This window comes from Vanacampus margaritifer, chromosome 2, assembly GCF_051991255.1.
Source record: "Vanacampus margaritifer isolate UIUO_Vmar chromosome 2, RoL_Vmar_1.0, whole genome shotgun sequence".
NCBI lineage: Eukaryota > Metazoa > Chordata > Actinopteri > Syngnathiformes > Syngnathidae > Vanacampus > Vanacampus margaritifer.
The window spans coordinates 27788604-27811702 of NC_135433.1; the positions used below are offsets into that span (position 1 = coordinate 27788604).

The following is a 23099-nucleotide window of genomic DNA, read 5'->3' on the forward strand; positions in this document are numbered from 1 at the left end:
TGGGGCCCAGCAAAATGGCCCCACGTGGACGGGTGGGCCCCACAACTCTGTGAAATCCCGGAATGTTGGTCCCACTATGTAACAAAAACAAGACCACACATACACACTTACACGCACATACACACCCCACAACACACACACACACACACACACACACTTGTCTTTGTATCATCATTTCGACATCTCATTGACTTGATGCATTTCCTAGCCCCTCCCCCTAACCCCAACCATCAAAAATGATTGCCTACCCCTATACCTTATCCTAACCTCAATCATAACCCAATTTAAACCTTAACTCTAAAACCAAGTCTTGACCCTCAAAAAGAGATCTAAACTTGTGGGGCCCAGCAAAATGGCCCCACACACACACACACACACACACACACTTGTCTTTGTATCATCGTGGGGACATCTCTTTGACATGATTCATTTCCTAACCCCTTTACCTAACCCCAACCATCAAAAATGATTGCCTACCCCCATTCCTTACCCTAACCTCAACCATGACCCAATTCAAACCTAAACTCTAAAACCAAGTCCTGACACTCAAAAAGAGGTCTGAACTTGTGGGGACCACCAAAATGTCCCCACAATTTCAAGTTGGTCACCACAATGGTTGTTAAACCTGGAAAAACTTGTGTATAGGTCCCACAATGTAGCAAAGACAAAACCACTCACACACACACTCACACACACACACACACACACACACACGCACACACACACACACACACACACACACACACACACACACACACACACACACACGATCTTAGACAGTCCACTGGGACCCTCCTCACTTCTTCTCACACTTTGCCTCCTCCTCTTCTACTGAGGAAAGAGAAGGTTGTCACTTTTCCTCTTGTTACTGCTGACTGATGGATGAGTCAGTCCATCAAATGTGACTGTCGTGTGCGTGTGTGTGAGACTTTGGGCAAAAGGTGGAAATGAGGCAAGTAGTTGAAGATCTGCCGATGCTGCTCAGGGATGTTTAGCCGGTGAGGAGGAAAGCGAATCGGGCCGCTCTTATCGCTTGGCTCCCTCCCTCGCTGTCCCTCGTCGTTCTCGTCTGGCGTCTTCCCGACCCCGCAGCCGGCACGTTTGAGAAGCGGGACGCTTTGTTTCTCGTGGCCTGCCTTCTTGTCCGGGCAGACTTTGCCTGCTCACGCTCGATGGGGGGGACTCAGCGGGATAGCGGGGAGGAGGCATTTGCATCGCTGAACTGAGCTGCGGCGTTCCCTCAAAGCCCCGAAGAGCCATGGGACGAGAACGCAGCCTGGCAAGACATTTTCGGTACGTGACTTTTTCACTTTGATCCCGGCGCTTTTTGCACACTTCTTTGTGTTGTGACTTTACTTGTCAGCATAGAAACACCACACTGGTAACAACCGTAGGGGAAACCCCACTTTTTCAAAATAGATTTATGTACAGTATGTGTGAGATTACAGTACTTATTCCAAAGAGTGTTTCAAATTAAAGATGATCTTGCTTTTGACCAGGTTGTATAGTATTATTCTTAAAGGGGAGGTGCTATAACAATTATAAAATGTAAACAACAAGACCAATAGTGATAATTAGGGATGGGCGAGTACCGATGCCAGGTATCAGTATTGGCGGCCCAATGTTGATATCTGGCTTATTTTCAATGTATCGTTATACTTATGACGCTCTAGAACTAGAATTCGAATAGAAAATTGCCATGAACTCTTTTACTGCCACACGTTATCCACAAAACAAACCCGAGAGTGCCAGCCAATTTTGAGCATTTTAACTCATCTTTTTCATATTGTGTGCTCTGTGTGCTTATACATGGTGGGTACCAAATGAGAGATCGTGTTCCATTCTTTCATTAGAAAAAAAAGTATGTTATTACCTTATTTCGTTCTTTAGTAATCACTATTTGAAAATAGGTCATTTGAGTGACATTGAGCGAAAATTGAAAAGAAAAGGAGAAAACAAGCTTTTGTGAAAAGATACATTTTCTGCACAACAGTGACTTTGACACTAATATTTTTTTTGTTTAGTGACGCTCTGTGAATTAGATTTGCTGCCATCTGCTGGCCATAGTTAGTGGGTGTTTTGGGATTTTACAACCCCAATGAGCGCTGCACAGACATTCCACTGCGCATTGAGGAAAAAAAACAACCCATAGTAAACGTCAATTAACATTTTTGGCGGCATTCATTTGGATTTTAGTATACGTCATTGAACGTTTTTTTGGCGGTAAAAGAGTTAACACTAGTCGTATCCATACTTGACATCGGTGACTACTGAAGAGTTGAGTACTTCTCACGGTATCCTTGTGGGGAAAAAAGTGATAGCAAACATCCCTGGCTGGTGGTAATAGTATTCCTGTATATAATAATATTAATAATAATTTTATTTCAAACATGACATTCAAGGACACTACAACTACTACTACTGTAGTTATTAAAATCACAGTGGAGAAAAGAGAAAAAAAACGTATACATGCATACATACGTATAGCCAATTCATATATTCGTATGTATATATCCACAATAAATTAATTTCTACCCTTTTTAGAAGTAGACCATTTCGCTGCTTAAGCTAAAATAAAGCAGATACGTGTTCGATCAGAGTTATTTACATATGTTGACATTTGTAATGACAGCAAGAAAATATTCTGTTTGGGAGGAAAACAATAGTGATCCTCCAGATTTTTAATAAAGATTGTGAGAAGGTATGACTCCATATTTTTATGATATTGCATGTAAACAAAAGTCTGAATAGAAAATTCCATAAGAAATTCATGATGGCGGCTAAGGTCAGGTTAGTTTTCCTAATGTGTCTTCAAGGGACTCGTGTTTCTCAATCTTCCCCACGACTTGACCTTTGTTTGCACATCATGCTGCGGCCATCTGATTGCCATCCGCGTTCTTGATCGACCTCATTAGTCCTAATTACAGGCTCCTCTCGCCCTGCTTCTAATCGAGGCCATCTTGAATCCAACTTCAACCGCAAACTAAACTTGAAGTGTGATCACAATTAGGACTATTTTGTGTCTGCGATTAGAACCCAAACACAAGTGGCCTCATTCCGTTGAGTTTCACCGGTGATGTATGATCGTTGGCCAAAGTTGCGTGGCCTACATCAGCCAACTAAGCACACGCGTGTTCCCAATGGTTCCATGTTCCATGACCCGGCCCAGAAAGAGATCCTACTCCACATTCTATCTTTTCTACTCTCGTTACCGCAGGCTCTATTCTTTCACTGAATGTATGTCAGCAGCGTTTTTCCAACATTTAAGATATTAATAAACATCTCGTCTGGAAGTCTGCCATACTAAAGTCTGTATGCTGCATAAAAAACAAACAAATGTAATTTGCTAGCAAGTCAGAACTGAGCTGATTAAAAGCCTACATCATCACTCTCTATACATTTGAGGCAATCAATGTTACACATTTTACAATATCAGTACTTGCGACGGATATCAATACTGGTATCGGTCCCCGCCCTTGTGGCCGTTTTGGGGTCAGGAACTAAAGGCTGAAATGGTTATTTTGCATTTATTGATCGTCACAGGGAGCTCCGGTAAGAGAGCACTCAACAATTTAATTAGCTTTGAAGTACAGACAGATCTTATATATTATATAGTATACTGTCATTGACTACTGCACTGCTATGAGATGAATGACGAATGGAGAACATGAAACAGGAAACGGAAATACAGTGCAACCTTCCAAATTAAAAGCATGGATTTCAAAACAAGATATAATTAAAGATCACACACTATACAGCTTGAAGAATTGTTAACATAGAAAATATTACTAAATTACTTGAAACACTATTGTATTAAATTGAATTATTTGCACTTCACTGTATTCCTTAAAAAAAGTTGTACAACCGCATACTTTGATTGGGAACCCCCCCCCACCCCCCAACTACTGAATTATTTGTTTTATTTCATTTATCTATATTTTTTAATTTATTTTATTGTGTGCTCTATGCAAAAATGACTTTTATGAGCAAATTGAAAATATATAATTGTCATTAATTTCAAGCAATTTTAAGGAAATTTGCTCAAATTGTGAGATGTACAGTCCTGCTCACCCTTATTGGCACCCATGAAGGTAAAGTACATAATGTGGAATATCTTCTGAAAAAAATAAATAAAACATGTTATTTTTTATAGAGAACTTGTGTTTTATCTGAAAGACCAAATGATTAAAAAACAATAAACAATGGGCGTAAAAAATAGAAAACTTAAAACGTCTTCTGTCTGGTATTGGAACCCTTTCCTGTAAATCACTATGGAAACACATTGACAGAAATCTTCAAATCAAATGGTGGAAAAAACACCACGTTAAACATCCAATGACCCGAAAGCCAACCTGGAATAGTTTGGGATCATGATTTTAAGAAGTACCATACGCCACACACTGAACCAAAAACAGGGCTTCATGGGCGAAGACCATTCCTGAGGGAGACATAAAAAAAAGAATGGCTAACCTTTGCCAATGAGTACCTGGACAAACCACAATTCTTTTGGGAAAATTTTCTGTGGACGGATGAAACAAAAATAGAGCTTTTCGGCAGTGCACGCCAACAGTTTGCTTGCAGGCAGCGCAATTCACTTCCAACGAAAAGAGCACCTCTTTTATTACTAGTGTTGTTCCGATACCGATACTGGTATCGGCAGAGGCCCCGATACTGCATTAAAACAATGGTATCGGTATCGGTGAGTACTAACAAGTAACATGCCAATACCATTAATTCTGACACTTATATAGGACTTTGGATGCAGCATCTTCTGTCTTGCTCATGCACGGCATTCACTGATGTGTGACATGTTCACTGCATGCCGAACTAAGAGATCCTATTGGCCCTTGAATGCTCTGAACCAATGGCAGGACAGCTTTTTCATGTTGGGAAATAACAACAACTTGGGTATGGTATCGGCATCGGCCGATACTGCAAAGTTGGATATCGGAATCAGTATCGGGGGCCCAAAAAAACGGTATCGGAGCAACACTGCTTATTACATTATGCAGATGTATTTTTGTGGCTAATGCTTTCTCCTCACTGACACTGAGTTACTTTTGAGGGATACACAGATATCACTATATCTTCGGACTGAGAGTGAGTACAAGTACTTATATTTGAGTACAGATCGGCTAGTTGATAATGCTATTACATCTTGCAATCGTAATTTAAGCATTGTTAAATGACACAAAATATTAACTTTGGCATAAATTTCAGCACACTAAAATGGTATTGGTGTCATAGTATTGGAGCATTTTTTGAGTACAAGTCCAGTACTTTTGTCATTAAATTAAGTATAAGTGAAGAAGTGCCTTCATCCCTATCAAGTGACTTCAGCCAGTCACTTAATCCTTATGGAAGCCGCCTGGCATAAAAACGCAATGCATCAAAAAAAAAAAAAAACCTCATCACTCATTGTTCTGTTGGAAGCGCCAATTATAGAGATGTCTAATCATCCTCTCCTCGCATCCTCCAAACGTACAAATGAACTTTGAAAACAAAGGTGCGCCGCCGAGTTGTTTTTGATGGCGGTTGAGTCCTGTGGATGCTCTGCGGAAGTGGGGCATTTCCCAACATGCAAAGCACCCCTGGAGAGTTTGGATGAAGGCTGCGCTGTGGGGAGTGGGAGGGAAGGCGATGATGAGGATGAGAATGGCGGTGGATAAATGATTTTAGAGGAGGGATGTGTTCGATTTACAAAATAGAAGAGGTCCAAATTAGAGCATGTGTGAGCAATTTGCTTGTGTGTGTGTGTTTGTTTGACCATAGACAGAAGAGAAGCCGTCATGACTGACTTTGTATTGCCTGTTAAATTGTGCATTTCTGGGTCAATCCTGTGATTTGTTTTCTTGCTCTCGCAACTAATTGGCGTCATATAAACCACAGCGAAGTCTTGTGAAGCCCAATATGTCAGGCTTGGTGGACTCAAAAAGAATCCGCTGCTTTTCTTCCGCATGCAGCGCTAAATTCAAAGCGAAAGTCAGGCCTCTCTTGATCGCTCCACAGCAAACAATAACACACAAACAATGGAGAAGCTTCAATGTATGACATCCCTTCATGCCTGAGTGTTTTTTGCTTATATCTATATATATATATATATATATATATATATTTTTTTTTAGTTTTGCTGGAATAAAAAGGCACAAGAAGTTGGTTATGGGAAGGGAAGGGGAGTGGAGCGTTGACTCCCAAACGTGCTTTTGCTGTTTCTTTTTTGGTGTTTATTATGCGAGTGAATGTGAAACACTCCTTACACAAACCAAAGTTGTCTTGTTGCAGCTGGCTAAAAAGACATTTGAAGTGGATTCTACTCCTGAACAAATAAATATTTATATATATATTTTAAAGTACCTGTCTTCATCTTCAACTCTGGACCAGCCAAATATTGAATCCAATTTTGTCAAGTGTCAAATTCCCCCGCTTGTCCTCCCCAATGTTGTCCAGGATCTTCATTCCCAAGAAGCACCGGGAGCGTTTCGACGAGGTGGTTTCCCAGAGCCTGATGAGCCGTATTAAGGGGCGGAGCTTCAGTGACCCGAGCCGTAGCCACCTGCGTCGCAGCCGCAGCGAGGATCACCCCGAGCACCTGGTGGTCTCAACGCGCGCCAGTTCTGTGCCCCGCACACACGCGGAGGAAGGCTCCGTCCCACCGTCCCGCGGCATGCGCAAGACCACCTCGCTCATAGCTGGGCACTCCAGCGGATCCGCCACCAACTGCAGGTCAGTGGCTTAATGACATTTTTCAGGTATCTGCGTGCAGTGGTGACTTGACTCAAATCAACTTTCCCCATTGAAATGAATAATAATGCAATTAATCCGTTCCAGACCCCCCAAAAAACACCAGCACAAGGTTTAAAGGCTGCTTATATTTGGAAAAAAGTGCTTTGGATGATCTATTTTTATCTCCCAACATATTTGTACTATTAAAAGACATAATAGTTGATCTGTAATCTGAAAAATCCTTTAAAAAATGTGCATACATTATCTGTGCTCAATGTACAGTATATGTTTATCCTCTATTTCCTACTCTCACTCTTTTTCAAAGACATTTCAATTAGGGTTTGGTTTTAATTGAGTAGTATACAGTACATAAAGAATGTGTTTGTCTAAAAGACACTTTTTGTACATTTTGACACAAACCAACACTTCCAAACACAAAATCCAATACAAGTGCAGTACAATGTCATTCAAAACGGAACCTTCTTATGTTCTTAAATGTGATTTTATGACTCATGTTCACCATTCAGGTGTACCTAATGTTGTGGCCAACGTAGTGGATTGTTGCATATGGGAATCCTGCACTGATTTCTTGAAGCTGAGATGATAAATTGGAAATGACTTCTGGATGATCAGGAAGGACTATATAGCATGTTGCATGTAGCTCTTTGAATTAGTGATGTTCCATACTACTACTTTTCTTTCGGACCAATACAAGTTCGAACACTCAACTTTTGAGTAGTCACCGATAATGTATATGTACTGATACCACTAGTACTTTTGATCCATGAAATTTCCCAAAATAACAATGGCAGAACATTTTAAAGAAAGACCTATATATCCCAATATAACAATTTTAACTTAAAATAATACGGAATTGCAATTTTTTTATTTTTCTAATTTTGAGTTCTTGATCATAAAATGGCCACATGCCGTCGCAAGTACCGATGCCTTGAAATGAGGCCTGGTATCAGCCCAATACTGATACCTGGTATCGCTACTTGCCCACCCAAAAAACAATGAGAGATCATTTTAAAGAAAGACTTACATATCTCAATGGGGCATATGCTATGGAAAAGGCGGGACTTCTGACTTCCTGATTTTCACACATCGGCTTTGTTTCCGTTTCCTGTTTGCGACGTGTGGGCCGCGTCACAGTGCTTGCGCTTCCGCCTTTGTGCCCCTTGGTTGCGTGTTCCCATCGACGGGTGCGAGTGTGTCTGTCTCAGTTGTCCGAAGCATTTCAGAGAGTTGAAACGGCCTGCACGCTCCCGCCCGTCGACGGTTTGGGGACGCAGGGGTGGGGGGTGCGAGTGTTGGAGTAACAGTGTGTAGAATTTAGTGGCATCTCGTGGTGAACTAATACAATGCAATGATTTAAAGGATCTTTTTGCAGTTTGTCACTTTTTTACTCGTGACTGCCGCCTCTGGCCCAAAGCGCAACTGCAGCATCTGTGTCAGGCTCGTTCATGGTGCGCGTGCGAGTACGTGCACCATCTTAAAGCGCCAGCCGCAGTTGACAAACAAAGACATGACTTCAAATGAGGTCAGAAAAACTCCGCCCCTCCGCTCCCCAAAGAAACTGGAGTGTGGAGGGTCCGCCCACTCTACTATAAAGGGAAGATAAAAGCTGATAGGTGCAGTCAGAGTAAAACAGTCAGGGCTCTTCGTACTCATCTGGGCATTGGTGGAGCATGCATGATGTAGAAAAAGCTTTAATATTGCCTTTTTAAACGGCATAATGCACCTTCAAATTTTACGGTGCCACACTTTGACTACAATCAAAAAATCCACCATAGAGAGAATCCCGCAATAAGTGAACCGCAAAGTAGCGAGGGAACACTATATATAAAAAAATGTGGATTGATTTTATATAACTTTTTTTTTTAATGAATGAACATTGAAAAATAAAAAAAATTCCTATTCTCCTCATTTCTTGTTCCTGATCATAAAATGGCCACAAAAGAACATTGCAAGTACCAATAGCTTGAAAATAAGGATCGGCCCAATACAATGCATGGTTGAATACGTTATACAGTATCTGCAATATTTCATGAGGTCAAATGATCCACAGTTCTATAAAAAAAAAAAGAAAAAGTTTTACAATTAACATTTCCATCTGTTGTTGGTGCATCTCATTCATTGTTCGTTTTTAGGACGGTGAGAGTGTGCAAAGGCAACATGAGCTTTGGCTTCACTCTCAGGGGTCACGCGCCTGTGTGGATCGACTCTGTCATCCCCGGTAAATGCAACATACAATAGTACAGTTGTTTAGAAACGCTTTTGTGAGCAAATGTCCTCTTGCTTGGACTTATTTTGTTTGCAGGGAGCGCAGCAGACAAGGCAGGTCTAAAACCAGGAGACCGCATCCTGTTTCTCAACGGACTTGACATGAGGTAAATCAGAACAAACTTGATGAAAGTGGCTCGTTTCAGATTAATTGAAATTCTGTATTTCCTCAAACAGCGTAATTGTGTCATCCACTTAGGATTTTATAGCTGTTCTTATCCGCACGCAGTTAAGAGGCTGACATTCATCCGCCGTTTACCTTCACAAATCACGTGTGCGACCTTAGGACCTCCTCCCACGAGAAGGTGGTGTCCATGCTGCAGGGAAGCGGTGCCATGCCCACTCTGGTAGTGGAGGACGGCCCGCCCTCTTTCACCATGTCGGAGCAGGACCTGGCAGGGGGCGGCATTCCCACCGAGCGCGCTCGCTCCCCCGTGCTCAGCTCCCTGCAGTGGGTGGCCGAGATCCTGCCGCCGAGCATCCGAGTCCACGGCCGCACCTTCGGGCAACAGCTGGAGCACCTGCTGACCATCCAGGAGAGGTACACCATCTGCAAGGCTCTGGAGAACTTCTTCCAGCACAGGTGGGCAAGTAGAAACAAAAACACGTGTGTGTTCTGTGAATGAATTCCAAGACGGGGTGTGTTTCCATGGCGACAGGAATGTGGACACGCTGATCGTGGATGTGTTCCCAGTGCTGGATACTCCAGCCAAACAGGTCATCTGGCAATTTGTTTACCAGCTGTTGACGTATGAAGAACAAGAACACTGCCAGAGCAAAATCTCGCGCTTCCTTGGATTCAAGGCGCCAGGTGGGAGTGCACTTTTTGTCTGTTTACGGCATTCGTTTTTATCAGGTGGCGGGAAAAGCACTGTTATTCATGTGGATCTATGTCAATTTAATCTAATAAATATATTTGCTATGCATGAACTATATGGGACTATTACTATAACTAATTACATTTCAAGTCCGTCCTCTGATTGGATGGAGGGAGTGAAACTGTTTGACTAGTAAAACACATCCTGTTATATTCCAATCATGTTTAGTATTGATGGTTTCTACATTTTTTTTCTTTTTTGAGAGCTCAGTATTGTTCATTCAGTAATTTTACCGATTTGACATGTCATCATCATTGCTCTCTTTATTTTCAATTTTTTTATTTTTTTTATTTTGTATGTGTGTGTGCATGTGTGCGTGCGTGTGAGTGTGTACTCATTAGTTCATCTAAAACCTATTAAAAATCCCAGACCGTTCACCTAAACCGAATACTTCAGAATCCAGCTAGAGTCGTGAGGTTGTCAGGAGACCCGAGGAAGGATCAAAGAAAAGAAAGGAAAGTGAAATCCAGCACCGACCAGACATTACCTACTACCATGGCTTCTACAATTACAACGTGATATTAAAAGGTGGATCCCCACTGTTGGGCCAAGTGCAAGACCCGCCAATTATGGAGCTTTAACATCCTGGTCACTCTGTTGATCCAGAATAAATCGTTCTCAGCCGTTTGGTCCTTGTGCGTGTTTGTGTGCCTTTTAGTTCCACCACCACCACCACCACCTCCTCCTGCTCCTGCAGAGCCCGAGGCTGCCCCTGAACCCCATCGCCGTAGCAGCTCCATGAGGGTGACGGGCACCACCTACAGGAGCAGTGTGAGGGGGCGGAGCTCTGATGACCTGCTCATTGGCACACACTTGAGCATGGGTACAGAATCAGACTTTTTTATTATTATCATTTTTATTCTGACATACCTACTAAACAGATGTCCGGCATGTACTGTATAGTGATCCTCTTTTTTTATCATAACATTAGGTAGTGGGTACAACTGTTTTTTGTTAGTTTTTTTGTATAACTAGACAGGGTAAACTCTTGTTTTAGGGGGGTGTAAGTGAGGCTATAAAACCGTCTCCAGCAGCTAAATATTTTTATTTGATATGATATTGTGCTGGAGTACTTAGCATTATTGGCTGTGAGTACCCACTAATTATTTTTTTTTTTCATTTCAACTCCTTATTCCCTAAACTATATTTGCATGTAATGTAGGCTCAATGATTAAAGCAAATCTCATTTCTAAGTGTTTATTAATAACACAAATCAACCCTAAAGCCAAATTTATCAACCATATTGCACATGAATGTTTCCCTAGTGTCGGAACATTAGTCCGTTTGCGTTTAGCGCATTGTAATCTGCCTGGATCAATTTAGGCTTCCGTGCAGACTCGCTGCTGGAGGCAGGAATGAGGTTGGCTCCAGGAGAAAGACAATCAGGGGATGGCACCTCTCTTCCCGAGACTCCCAACAACCTCACAAATGTACGTACCAGCCCCTTTCCACTGGAGTCCAATTACTATTTGCGGAACAAATGAGGGCAAAAGGTTTAAATGTGCTCTTTTACATTTCCACCAAACAAGCTATCTGCCGTGTACGCTGAACTGGAGAACATGTACGCGGCCAAGAGATCCAAGTCCCTGAAGACTCGCCTTCCTCCCGCCCCTGAGACTTTGCTGGATCTGGACCCTTCCTCCCGCACAGGTTCCCCTAACACAGGTAGCCCCACCAGGACCTGCTTCTACTGTATTGATGCTGTCTGGAACTGACATGAGCTAACGCATCGTATGCCGTACCCTCTCGACTTAATGCATGCATCGTGCTCTGTATTTCTCAAGATGGGATATGATAGAGAGGATAGGTGGAATGATGAAAAGTGCTGCAGTGCACCAATGCTAAATCCCCAAGCAGCTAACCCATTTTTCAATCTTATGAATATCCTTGAATTTTACATCGATGATGATATTTATATTACATTAAACCCAAAGCAAGGTAGACCTTTGAAAGTTTTGTTGTCAAAGTAGCGCACTTGGGCTTTCGGATTTGGTGATGGTGGGAAGTGGAAGTAGGAAACACACAAGAGGCCCGATGCCTAAAAGCAATTTGGATTGAGTGAATGCAACTTTTTTGCATCCTCACTATCAATAGTTGAGTAGGATACCAATATAATGGATCCAAACTTCCTCTAGCACTTTCTGACACCCAAGTAGCAGTCGCACTGATCAAAATGGTGGAGCTGGAAACCTTTTTTCCCAACCATGCCAAGTAGAAATCCTCTTCTGCTTCTGTTACTATTTGCACACCACAATCACCAGTCTGCTTTGAAAATTTCATTGAGATTTTCTGTTCCAAACCATACATTGAAAACATGGCACAAAAAACGCATATGTCTTCCTTGTTTGCAGGTAGTCGAAAAGGCCCCCCACCCCCGATAACCTGGCCAGATCCTCTCCCGAGCCCTCCCCTTTCTCAATTCTACCCATCAGGCCTGACGAGCCAGAACAGCGGGGAGTCCAACCCCTACATCAGCCTGGACAGCCCACCACCTTCACCGCCGGAGCTCATTGATTTCCCGTCAAGTCCGCCGCCGCACCGCAGCAGCAAACGGCGATATACTTTCTCCAAGCCACCGCGCTCGGAAGACACCGACCGCTTTCTGGACGCTCTGAGCGAGCAGCTGGGCCAGCGAGTAGCAATCGAGGATTTTCTCACTCCTGAAAATGACTACGAAGAGGTTTGTTTGTTTATGTATGTATATTTATTAGGGGTGTCAATATTAGTGCGTTCATTTTGAGTTTATTTAAAGTTCCTTTAACACCACTATTTTTTTTTGCACGCGATTAATGACCGCCTCTTACTTGTAACCCCTGTATTGGGGGAATTCCAGTCGCAATGCAGCAGACACGTCTATGTCAAAATTTAACAGTGATAAATTTAATAATAATGCATATATTTGTGGAGACAGGGGTCAGGTTGTGTTTTACAATTTTAAAAATGTGCAGAATTTCACAAGTTACTTCATATTAAACATTAGATAGCTCTTAATATGAAAAGAACAATGCACTGAGCTGTCAACGTCTTACAAATGCACTTATGCCACCTAGTGGCAGAAAAATGACATCAATATCACACTCGTTTTTTACAGTAAAGTACATCTTTTTTAATTTTTGCATTCAATTTTAGGAATTATTATGTAATTACTGTATCAATGACTAAAAGATGTGGCCATATTTCTATTAGTTTGACATTTTCCCCCACTTTAATGTTAACAAGAATATGAAAACATGGGGGGGGGGGGGGGAATCATTGTACATTTTATACATTTAGAACAGAAATAAAATGTGTGATTAATCGTGAGCTAACTATAGAAGTCATATGATTAATTACGATTAAAAAAATGTAATTGCCTGACAGCCCTAATATTTAGATATTCTTAAAGGGGAAGTCAACCCTCAAATTTTCTTGACTACTTCTATGCAGCCCCACTAGTCTAAACACAGTACTCTGATTAATATTACGTTAGTGGAATTGTGGAATTTGAGTTAAGTAGCTAAATCCACCAGTTTTTATCCATGTCAGTAGGCGGCCATTTTGCCACTTGCTGCAAGGTAACAACCAATCATGGCTCACCTGTTTTCTGAAGCTGAGCTGTGATGAGATCTTCTAGCCTAAATGGTCACATCATGGACAGAAAAATTAATTGTGGGGGAGGTGATTAAATTAGCATAACGCCACGAGGGCTCACTCACAGAAACATGATCAGAAATTGGCAAATAAACAGTTTAGTTGCTTGTTTAATTTCACACTTGATGGGCGAGGATGCACTCAAAAGACTGAACTATTAGTATACAGTACAAGCAGCTAAGAATTTCATTTTCAAATATGTCCCTTTTAATGACAGGAGGTTGTGCAGGTGTCATTCCCAGATGATGAGGAGGAGGAGGAGGAAGATAATGATGAAGAGTCAGGAATGGACGAAGAAGAAAACGGAGGGTTCGTGGGTCCCGAGCTGAGCAGCCCGAGCGACATCCAAAGCAGCAGCGGGGACGATAACGCTTCCTCCCTCACCTATTCCTCTTCTTCTGACCACATCCCACCGCCCCCCATGACGCCTCCTCCACCTCCGCCCGTTCAGTTCAACGACTCGCCGGCTCCTCCGCCTCCAGCTGCACCTGCACCATCTCAACCGCCACCACCACCACAACAGCAGCAGCCTAGCTACACCCCCGAACACTCGCCAAGAGCTTACGTGCCCATCCGCCGAAAATCTGGCCCGCCTCCCCCACCCCCGCCCCGCAGTAATCCACCACCAAAACGACACTCCTTGCATAAAGTGCTGCTTTCTAAAGAGGAACTGCAGGTCCAGGCTGCCATACAAGAGCTTAAGGCCTTTCAAGAGCAGCAGTCTTACGAGTCCTACGAGGAGCAACAAGCGTACAAAGAGAGGCAAGCGTACGAAGAGCTGAAGGCCTTGGAGGAACAGCAGTTGTATCAGGAGCAAATGTTGAAGGAGCGACAATCCTATGAGGAGCAAAAGGCGTTTGAGGAGCTGAAAGCGTTTGAGGAGCAGATGTTTCAGGAGCAACAAGCCTTTCAGCAAAGACAAGAGCAAGCCTACCAGGAGCAAAAAGCTTACGAGGACCAACTGATGCAGCACATCTACCAGAGCCACCACTCAATGCCTGCCCAGCCCACCCAACAGAAGACCCACTCGCCTCTACCGCTCCAGCAACTTCACCAATCTTTACCTCCACTCCCTGCACCAGAATCCACCACTCACCACTCTCACCATCCTCATTATATGATGCGGCAAGCGCAGCAGCAGCAGCAGCCCCACCCGGGGCTCCACCACCGACGCTTGTCCCGGTCGGCCCCGCCTCCGCATCACCCGCCTCCTCTACCCACGGCCACCCCAACTCAGCAGTATACCGAGGGCATTTACCAAAGCCACCAAAGCCTCAGGGCCCAGCCTCACCATTCGTCAGCCGAGATGCTCCACCACCCCTCAGCGGAGATCATCCACCAGTTGCAACAAGCGCAAATCCACCAACCGTCGGCGGAGATGCTGCAGATGCAACAACCCAGCAGCCACTACTCTTCTGCGGAAATCTTCCACCAAATCCACCAGCCCAACATCCATAACTCCTCGACGGAACTCCTCCATCAAGCTCAGCAGATGATGCAGAGGCAGCCTCACCACTCCTCCACCGAACTTCTCCATCAAGCCCACCAGATGCAAAGGGGGCAGCCCCACCATTCGTCCACTGAGCTGCTCCATCAGATGCACCATCCCCAGCCCCATCACTCCTCCACGGAGCTCCTCCACCAGCCCCATCAGATGCACCAACCCCAGCCCCATCATCACTCCTCCATGGAGCTGCTGCATCAATTCCAGAAAGAGCCTTCCTCCCAACCGGTGCAGATGACCCGGGAGAACCACTCACACCAGAGCCGCAGGAGTCTAAAAAGTCACCACCAGACCCAAGCCCCACCACAAGGGCAGACGGTCCCCCAAACGCATCACCCCCAGCCCATTAAGCCATCCCCCCAGAGGCCCCATTCAATTCAGCAGACCCACCACCACTCCAGCAGCCCCCACATCCACCACATCCACCACATGACCCCGCAGCCTCCGCCGCAGGACTACCAGCACCAGATTCACGTGATCCATCCGCCGCAGCAACCCCACCGATCCCACCCGCTCCTGTCCACGTTCCAGCCGCTCCAGCCGCTCCAGCCGCTCCAGCCGCACCAGCCCACGCTCTCCACGTTCCAGCCCCTGCCCCAGCATGGCCAATCCCAGCACCAGGCCCCGTCGACCACCCAAACGACCCGGCCCCATTCCCAACCGTCCCACCACCTGATGCAGTCCCAACACCAGCCCCAGCACAAACCCACGCAGAGTCAAATTCAGCCCCAGTCGCTCCCCCACTCGCTATCTGACCCCACGGAGCACCTGGAGCCTCCACCACCACCGCCTCTGCCTCCGCCCTGCTCCCCTCCACCCTTACCCAGGCCCACCCTCTCCAGGATGGACTCCCACCACATGAGTGTCAAGAGGCTGCGCTGGGAACAGGTGGAGAACTCTGAAGGCACCATCTGGGGCCAGGTGAATGGTGGGCTATTTGCACGTGGGGTATGCAGGCTACATTTGACAATTTCAAAAAGAAAAGAGTCTTTAAATGTATGCAATGGAATTACCAAAATCTTAACCATATGAGCAGCACAATTTACTGTCCAACTAATGTGCCATTGTAGTACAGCTGTTGGGAAGTTGATCTTATGGCTATGCAACTTCCTTTCACCTTTAAATGAGCGTTTTTCGTTTTCAAAGGGGGAACAGTTTTATTTTATTTTAACTGCATTTTACTATATTATATCATTGCTGTTGGGTAGAATCCTCACATTTCCAAAATCACTACTATTCAGGAAATTAGAGTTACTATTCGCCTAATATGACATTAAAAAAACAAATAGCTTCCCAAACTCTTTCTCAAAGGTTTTGGACTCATGAGTGATGCAACAGATTAAAACCATGAGCTGACTCGGCATTGTCATAAGAAGAAATTAATCTGCAGGTTATCCTCGTGGCTGACCACTTCCTTCTGCAGCAGATGTCCATTTTTAACAAAACAGGCTCACTCAAATGTGTCTAACGTAACTATTTCTTCTTTTTTTTTTTTTATTGTTTGAAGAACATCCAGACTTTCAATCTTAAGAGGATTTAATGCTGCACGGCTCTTGCAGAGTTAGGGAAGACAGAAAGAGTTTTATGAAAATTTTCAAGTTCTCAAGCTATTTTCAACTCTTTAAGTTGGAAACAATGTGTAAAAAGAACAGATATGGGGACAGGAACAATGAATGAATGAAAATGAATCTCTTACTGGACGTTACTTAATATTAGTCCTGTGGTTGTTAGTAACACTGCAACCTTGTCTCGTATCTGTTGTTAGTTGGGCGCAAATTCTGACCATGAGAAACTGCATGACATGGTGAAGTATTTGGACCTGGAGATGCACTTTGGGACACAGAAAGGTTCCCGTAAGTTTATCTGTGGGCTTCACTTGTGACATACTGTATATGCCTCTCTACTGTGTAAGTTTTTTTTGCTGTTAAAGGGATACTTGACTCATTGAGACATTTTTAACCGTAAGAAGTTAATATTTTGTCCAGAATTACCGTAATGTGATAACTTCTTTATTTTTCATGTACAATTAACTCATTCACTGCCATTGACGGCTATAGATGTCAAAAATTCATTTTAACATTATTTTAACATTTTTTCCCACTTTTGTTAACAAGAGTATGAAAACCTAGATTTTTAAAATTGTATTAGAACAGATATAACATTTGTGATGAATCGTGAGTTAACTAATGAAGTCATGCGATTAATTACGGTTAAAAATTGTAATCACCTGACGCCCCTAATTTCTAATAATCTTTTCTTAAAAATAAAAAAAGATTATAAAAAAATAAATAAATAAACAAATAAATATATATATATATATATATAATTTATTTTTAGAGAAAAGATTATTAGAAATTTTGGGCATCAGGCAATTAAAATTTGTCATCGTAATTAATTGCATGACTTCACTAGTTAACTCACGATTAATCATAACTTTTATATCTGTTTTAAATGTACAAAAAAAATCTAGGTTTTCATACTCTTGTTAACAAAAATTGAAGAAGAAAAAAAGTTAAACTAATAGAAATAGTTTAAATGAAATTTTGACGTCTATAGCTGTCAATGGCAGTGAATGAGTTAAGGGGGAAGTCAACCCAATTTTTTTTTATTCGAAAAATATATATTAATAAAATAAATGTTTTATGCAGCCCCACTGGTCTAAATATGTTATTCTGGTTAATATTGCGTTAGTGGAATATGATTTAAGCAGCAATATCCAGCCCTTTTTATCCATCTCAGGGGGCGGCCATTTTGCCACTTGCTGTCGACTGAAGATGACATCAATGTTGCTCAGGTCGAAGGGAACAACCAATCACAGCGCAGCTTCAAAAAACAGGTGAGCTGTGATTGGTTGTAACCTGATCCTTGAGCAACATTGATGTCATCTTCAGTCGACAGCAAGTGGCAAAATGGCCGCCCCCTGAGATGGATCAAAATGGCTGGATTTCTTCATAACTCTTATTCCACAAATGTAATATTAATCAGAATATCATATTTAAACTAGGGAGGTCATATATAACATATTATTGTCAAGAAATGCTTAAGGTTGACTTCCACTTTAAAAACTAATGTTTCCACTTGCTGTCGACTGAAGATGACATCACCTGTGCTGAGGAAATAGGTAACGACCAATCACGGCTCACCTGTTTTCTGAGTTTGGTCAGCAAACTTAGCCATGTTGGTCGTTACCCGTTTCCTCAGCCCAAGGTGATGTCATCTTCAGTCGACAGGAAGTAGAAAAAATAGTTTTTTAAAGATATTAATTGTTCATAAAAAATAATGAAGTTATCACATTAATTGTAGACAAAATGTTATCTTCTTATTGTTGAAAATGACTCAATGAGTCAAGTATCCCTTTTAGTATTTTTATTGAATGTGTTCTATACCGCTATTGCAACAACTTCTTACTTTGACTTTTAACTCACAAATGTATTTTTAGTGCTTGCTCCAGAGCCCTTACCACGACTGGAAACATTTAAGAAAAAAGATGTTATTGAAATTCTGTCCCACAAGAAGGCCTACAATGCATGTAAGTGTGGAATTGTGCAATGTGTGCTCGCAACATCATGTGATGTTCAAATGAATTGAACGGTTAAGTTGAAGTCTAGTCTGCAATTGGAGAGTGTTAATGATGCTCCATTCTTGCCCAGCCATCTTGATTGCCCACCTGAAGCTGTCCCCCGGAGAGCTGCGTCAGGTGCTGATGAGCATGAGCTCCGACAAGCTGGAGCCGTCTCACATTAAGCAGCTGCTGCTATACGCCCCCGACGCAGAGGAGGTCAAAAAGTACCAAGAGTACAGGGAGGACCCCGGCAAACTCAGCGAACCGGACAAATTTGTGTTGCAGGTAACGTATAAATCAAATAGTTTGATTGGATAAAGAAGCGGTTGAATTGGTCATTTTCTTTCTAAAAGAAAATAATTACTGTATCCTCCTGAGACCAAGCTTGTTTTTTCATAGTCATAAAGCAACTTCACAGTTTTAAGTCAACTCTTACCTTTTCAAACTAATGAAACTGAGTTCTCCTCGACTCTTTTTTTCTTTGCTTTTTCATAAGCATTAGGAGCATGCATACATATTCATGAATTTGCAATTTTCCTTTCTTCCCCCCCCCTTAAAACGTAGTTGCTGTCGGTGCCCGAGTACAAGACCCGCCTGGAGAGCCTCCTCTTCAAGTGCTCACTGCAGGAGAAGACGGAAGAGCTGAGGGGAGCCTACGAATGCATTAGCAAGGCCTCGTCAGAGCTCAGGAGCAGCAGGAAGCTGGCAAAGATCTTAGAGGTACAATCCCAGTCAGAAAGGGCAAAGAAATGATTTGACGCTTTTCTTGTTATATTATTCTTGAATTGTCCTCATTTAAAAAACAACAACATCTTTTAAAATAACTAACATTATTGACGTTACTCTTCCAATATTGCGATCATTTCTACAGTTTGTGTTGGCCATGGGGAACTACTTGAATACCAGCCAGCCTAAAACCAACAAGACGACTGGCTTCAAGATCAACTTCCTGACAGAGGTACAAAAACCTGCAGAATCTGCAAAAAAGTGCACCTTCATAGACAGAAAAAAATCCTGCCTAATGCTTGGATTTTGTCTTTAAGATTAATGCTTTGCTCCCTGAATAATAGGAAAGGAGACTACTATACTGTATGATGCATTTTCCCACCAATTAAAAGAGCTCCCTGGTGTCTGATGCTCCCTTTAGTAATTATTGCCTCATGAATGTAACGTTTTTCTCTCACTAGATAATTGTGAATTCAAGCTTTTGAAACTGATAAGAGCAACCTGTCCTTCATCTTGGCAAGTAGGCCATAAAAGTATTTCCTGTACTCTGCAAAACTTCAAGATAGCGAAGTCCTGAGTGAATCACCCGCTTGCTAGCTTCCGCAGTAGAAAAACTGCAAGTCATCCTTGCATTGGTTTTCTTTTTGGTATTTCGGGGGGAGGTTGGCAACCCCCTCTCAAGTCAAGATATAAAATGTTACCGTTGTGATATTGTGTCGGAGAAGCAAGAAAACAAAGAGGGTCGATGCTTTGTTATTCTCTCCTAGCATTTCTTAAAAAAATCCTGCATTTCTGCAGCTGAGCACAACAAAGACGGTGGATGGGAAGTCGACATTCCTGCACATCCTGGTCAAGTCGTTGTGCCACCATTTTCCCGATGTGCTGGATTTTTCCAAAGATCTCACCATGGTTCCTCTTGCAGCCAAAGGTGATTATTGACACTTTATAAACAAAGTGTCCTAACTTATGTCAATGTGATCATTTTATCAATCGATCAATTCAGTCAACCAAAGGACTATCACATCTGACGTGAACGATCTGCACGGAACCATCCGGAACATCCGCGCGGCATGTCAGAAAATGCCCGCCACCGCTGAGGATCGCTTCGCCACCGTCATGAGCGTATCCTTCACCGTTAGTACAAGCTTGCAAGAAGAAAAAAAAAAACCTGGTCATGACCCTTGACCTGTGCAGACCTTTCTGGAAAACAGCCATCCGGCCGTGCAGTCTCTGGAGTCTCTCCAGCAGAACGCTCTGGAGGAGTTCTCTCGAACGGCCTCCTACTTCGGCGAGGACGGCAAAAGCAGCAACACGGAGGCCTTCTTTGGCATCTTTGCTGAATTCATGAGTACATTCGAGGTGAGGATGATGATGGAGTTCATTTTTGGGGGGTTGGTGGTGGTTTTTAAGTCTTCATTTCCCACAAATAGATACACTTTACAAACATGAATTTCCTTTAATGACTAACTTAATGGTGTGGAGATAAAACAATTTAAACAATGCGTTAATTCTGTACTGTACCTCAATCACCAGTTTTATTGCTACTTTCACAAATTGCTCATCCTCATAAACTTTTATGACTTCAATCACCAAAGCATCAGCATCTTTATTATTCAGTGCTGCAATACAGTCAGACACAAAGCAAAGACAAAACTCTTGTTGCCTGCCTACAGGCTTTACTGTTGTAGTGACTACAATGTTTATTTATTTATTTATTTATTTATTTACCACAGAGGGTTCTGAATGATCAGCAGGCAGCCGAAAACCCGAAGAGTCCGAGAAGTCCTCGAATGTCCTCCCCGCTGGCCTGGTAGCTCCTACAAGAAATGATACGCACAAACACGTTCACAGTATAACGCTTGTAGCATAAGCCACAGGTGGGCAAAGTATGACCCGCAACATGTGGCCCATTCGGTTCTTTTATTTGGCCCACCAAGCAATGACATAATCAAGAGATTTGCCCAAATCTTAGGATATCCGTTAAAGACCTTGTAAAGTGAATTCAAAGTTTTGTTTCTAAATATTTTGGCTGAAAACCTGCAAAGACTGAGAAGCAGTTTTACTCAAATGTGGAGGAGATACGGTTGACTTTTTTTTTTTTTTTACAATTTCAGTTTTCTGTGATGAAAACTGCGCTCAGTGAGGTAGTTGGCGTGCGGCATCAGTCCCTTGCGCCTCGCATTTCCTGTCACCGGACGCTGTAAGCAAATATAGATTTGCCAAGCTCAAAGCCATGTATGGACGTGTAGGCTTAGGAAAGATCCTTGACTAAGTCACTTCCGGTTTTCAGCCGATACGGCAACAAGCAACTTGATGTTCCACCGTTTCAGATTCAAAGTTGCCAGGATAGTTAACAACAGCCTTTATTGACTTACTTTCACTTAATAGGGACTTGATTCAAATTGATGTCAGTTTTGACAACTTCATCTGGCACAAACGTTTGCACACCCCTGGTATAAAGACTTGCATGATTCTGTACTAGTAGAAATGTACTTCATTTGATACATCTGTTTTATCCAAGACCAGATTTGTCACTAATATTCTGCCCCCACAAAGGCAATAATACTCCCATAATTGAATGGTTTTAATTATAGTGGTCGTAGTTTGCAGTACGATCGTGAAGGTGTATATAATGACGTTTTTGGTAATAATATAAAAAACATTTTATAGAATGTATAATATTCCATGCACTCAAATATGTAACTAGTTGCACTTTTCTCAGCCAAATCAGCTTTTATGTATAATTTCTATTAGGAAGGAACATAAAAGATAGATGATCTATTAATCTCGACCGACAGTGTACATTTCATGTAAAGATTGCACGTATAAGTTTCCTTTTCCCCTACAATAGGTGGGTGTGCACTTTAACACCACAATAAAGTCATTTATGTGAAGCATAACTTTGCATTTGTAGACAAGTGGGATGGAAATGGGAATTCATATGCAAATACGGTCCCCGAAAAAGTGCTGAGTCCAGTAGTAGCTTACTCAGATTACTTCATGTATATTTCTGAAGCAGCCCACCACACTGAATGTAAAATGAGTTCTCAATGAAGTGTAGCCGATATTGTCTAATGTCTAGACATGTTATGCGACATGTTATTATGACAAGCACTTGCTTACATATTATTTATTATTTTCTCTGAGCTGATAGCGGGAAGTGTGCAATATGCTGATGATTGCCTTGTGATCAACACGTCTATAGAAAAAGAAATTACTAGGAGGCTTAAATCAGAGCTTTCAAATATGACTGAACATATTTATTTTTTGTCGAGATTTAATATGTATGTCTTTTAATGTATTGGCTGCCGTGTTGTACATGAAGAGATCATTATACTGCAAATGTAATGCTTTGTAGAACATGCAGTAGAGCAACTATATATTTGAAAGCCTTTATCATAAATGCCAGAATATACAGTATTTATTGACCTCACTGTGCATCACGCCAGGGTGGCATAGCTGAAGATGTAGCATGGTAAGAAAAACAAGTAAAGCTTTTATTATTTGTTATCAATATCAAGAATAACAGTGGGTGTTTGTTCCATGGAAACACGAAGAAGGTGTATAATAGTATATTTCATTCTGTTTGGAACCTACTGCAGTTTGAATCTATGAAGAACAATCAGGGCCACACACACAAAAAGTAAAGGCTGATTAAATAATACTGGCATAACTACAAGAATAACTAGTATATTTAGTGTAGAAAAGTTTACATAAATTTTACAATATATATATATATATATATATATATATATATATATATATATATATATATATATATATATATATA

The 23099-nt window shown here is 42.2% G+C and overlaps 1 protein-coding gene across 4 annotated transcripts in view; it reads left to right on the forward strand.

The window, feature by feature from the left end:
- Positions 1-23075, forward strand: part of grid2ipa (glutamate receptor, ionotropic, delta 2 (Grid2) interacting protein, a) — a 37301-nt gene extending 14226 nt beyond the window's left edge. Inside the window, exons 1-20 of one of the 4 annotated variants that reach the window (XM_077557163.1) lie at positions 795-1293; positions 6448-6723; positions 8877-8962; positions 9047-9116; positions 9296-9592; positions 9669-9820; positions 10546-10710; positions 11211-11317; positions 11417-11552; positions 12239-12567; positions 13735-15942; positions 16787-16874; positions 18461-18550; positions 18672-18868; positions 19148-19303; positions 19455-19541; positions 20108-20237; positions 20313-20431; positions 20504-20668; positions 21043-23069. In XM_077557163.1, coding sequence (XP_077413289.1) covers positions 1259-1293; positions 6448-6723; positions 8877-8962; positions 9047-9116; positions 9296-9592; positions 9669-9820; positions 10546-10710; positions 11211-11317; positions 11417-11552; positions 12239-12567; positions 13735-15942; positions 16787-16874; positions 18461-18550; positions 18672-18868; positions 19148-19303; positions 19455-19541; positions 20108-20237; positions 20313-20431; positions 20504-20668; positions 21043-21123 — 4974 coding nt within the window. In that variant the 5' untranslated portion in view covers positions 795-1258 and the 3' untranslated portion in view covers positions 21124-23069. Of the gene's footprint in view, positions 1-794; positions 1294-6447; positions 6724-8876; positions 8963-9046; positions 9117-9295; positions 9593-9668; positions 9821-10545; positions 10711-11210; positions 11318-11416; positions 11553-12238; positions 12568-13734; positions 15943-16786; positions 16875-18460; positions 18551-18671; positions 18869-19147; positions 19304-19454; positions 19542-20107; positions 20238-20312; positions 20432-20503; positions 20669-21042 lie in introns of those variants that run through there. The other 3 variants (XM_077557162.1, XM_077557160.1, XM_077557164.1) reach the window with 3 other exon arrangements.
- The last annotated feature ends 24 nt before the right edge of the window (positions 23076-23099 follow it).